General features: G+C 45.3%; 1 protein-coding gene across 1 annotated transcript in view; it reads left to right on the forward strand.

The window, feature by feature from the left end:
- RELN (reelin) overlaps positions 1-987 on the forward strand; it is a 551,032-nt gene that overhangs the window by 499,613 nt on the left and 50,432 nt on the right. The window contains exon 50 of the mRNA XM_004390724.1: positions 206-392. Within this exon, the coding sequence (XP_004390781.1) occupies positions 206-392 (187 nt within the window). The remainder of the gene's footprint in view (positions 1-205; positions 393-987) is intronic.

Below are 987 nucleotides of genomic sequence, written 5' to 3' on the forward strand. Positions count from 1 at the left end.
ACTACTTTAGGAAAACCTAGAAATAGTTAATTCACAGCTTATTTCTAACTTAAAGCACTGTTAAGAAGTGAGGGTGAATTTTGGCAAGCTTTGTGAAGATAAGTAACATTTAATCATCCTGGACTAGGAAAAGAGTTAGCACTGCTAATTTGAGAACACACTTGCAGGGGCTTTGTTTGATACTGACTCTTCCTTTCTCTTTCTCTGGATCTAGCTGTGACGAGAAGTGGGGTGGCCTGTACTGTGATGAGCCAGAGACCTCCCTTCCAACCCAGCTCAAAGACAACTTCAACCGAGCTCCATCCAACCAGAACTGGCTGACTGTGAATGGAGGGAAATTGAGTACTGTGTGTGGAGCTGTGGCTTCAGGAATGGCACTGCATTTCAGCGGGGTGAGTGTTTGGCTGCTGGTAATTCATTGCTATATCCATGAGATGGTTAAGATCGTGTATATATATACTTATACGCTTTACTGGTTTTGCATCTCTAGAGAACCCAGCCTAAGACAATCCATTTAGTTCCCCCCAAAATAGTTGAGAGTCTTTTTAAGTAATTGGCAAATCAAGATGCAGAGTTAGGACTTCTGGGCAAGGTGCTTTAGGCAGAAGCACCATGCCATCCCTGCACAGGAAAGATCCAAAAAACTAAGCCAAACAGAGAAAATGGCAATCCAGAAACCCTAAGCATCAAATGAAGAAATAAAGAACTCAGCCAAGCACCGAATGGACTAAGAAACTGACAGAGAACAGAGAGCGAAGAGAGATATATGCAGAGGTCCCCTATCAGCTAATGCAGCACAGATCTGCCGTCTTGGACTCCTCTCAGAAATCAGCGAATGCGGGTATGAGAAAGCAGCTTCATGGAGCTTCTAGCAAGAAACGGAACAACCGGTAACCAGCAATATATGCCTTCCCACCCCCCACCCTTCTTCACCCCCACTTGGCCTGCTCTGCTTCCTGCAGCCAGTCTCTTGGCCAGGAAGCACCA

This window comes from Trichechus manatus, unplaced genomic scaffold, assembly GCF_000243295.1.
Source record: "Trichechus manatus latirostris isolate Lorelei unplaced genomic scaffold, TriManLat1.0 scaffold00326, whole genome shotgun sequence".
NCBI classification, from domain to species: Eukaryota; Metazoa; Chordata; class Mammalia; order Sirenia; family Trichechidae; genus Trichechus; species Trichechus manatus.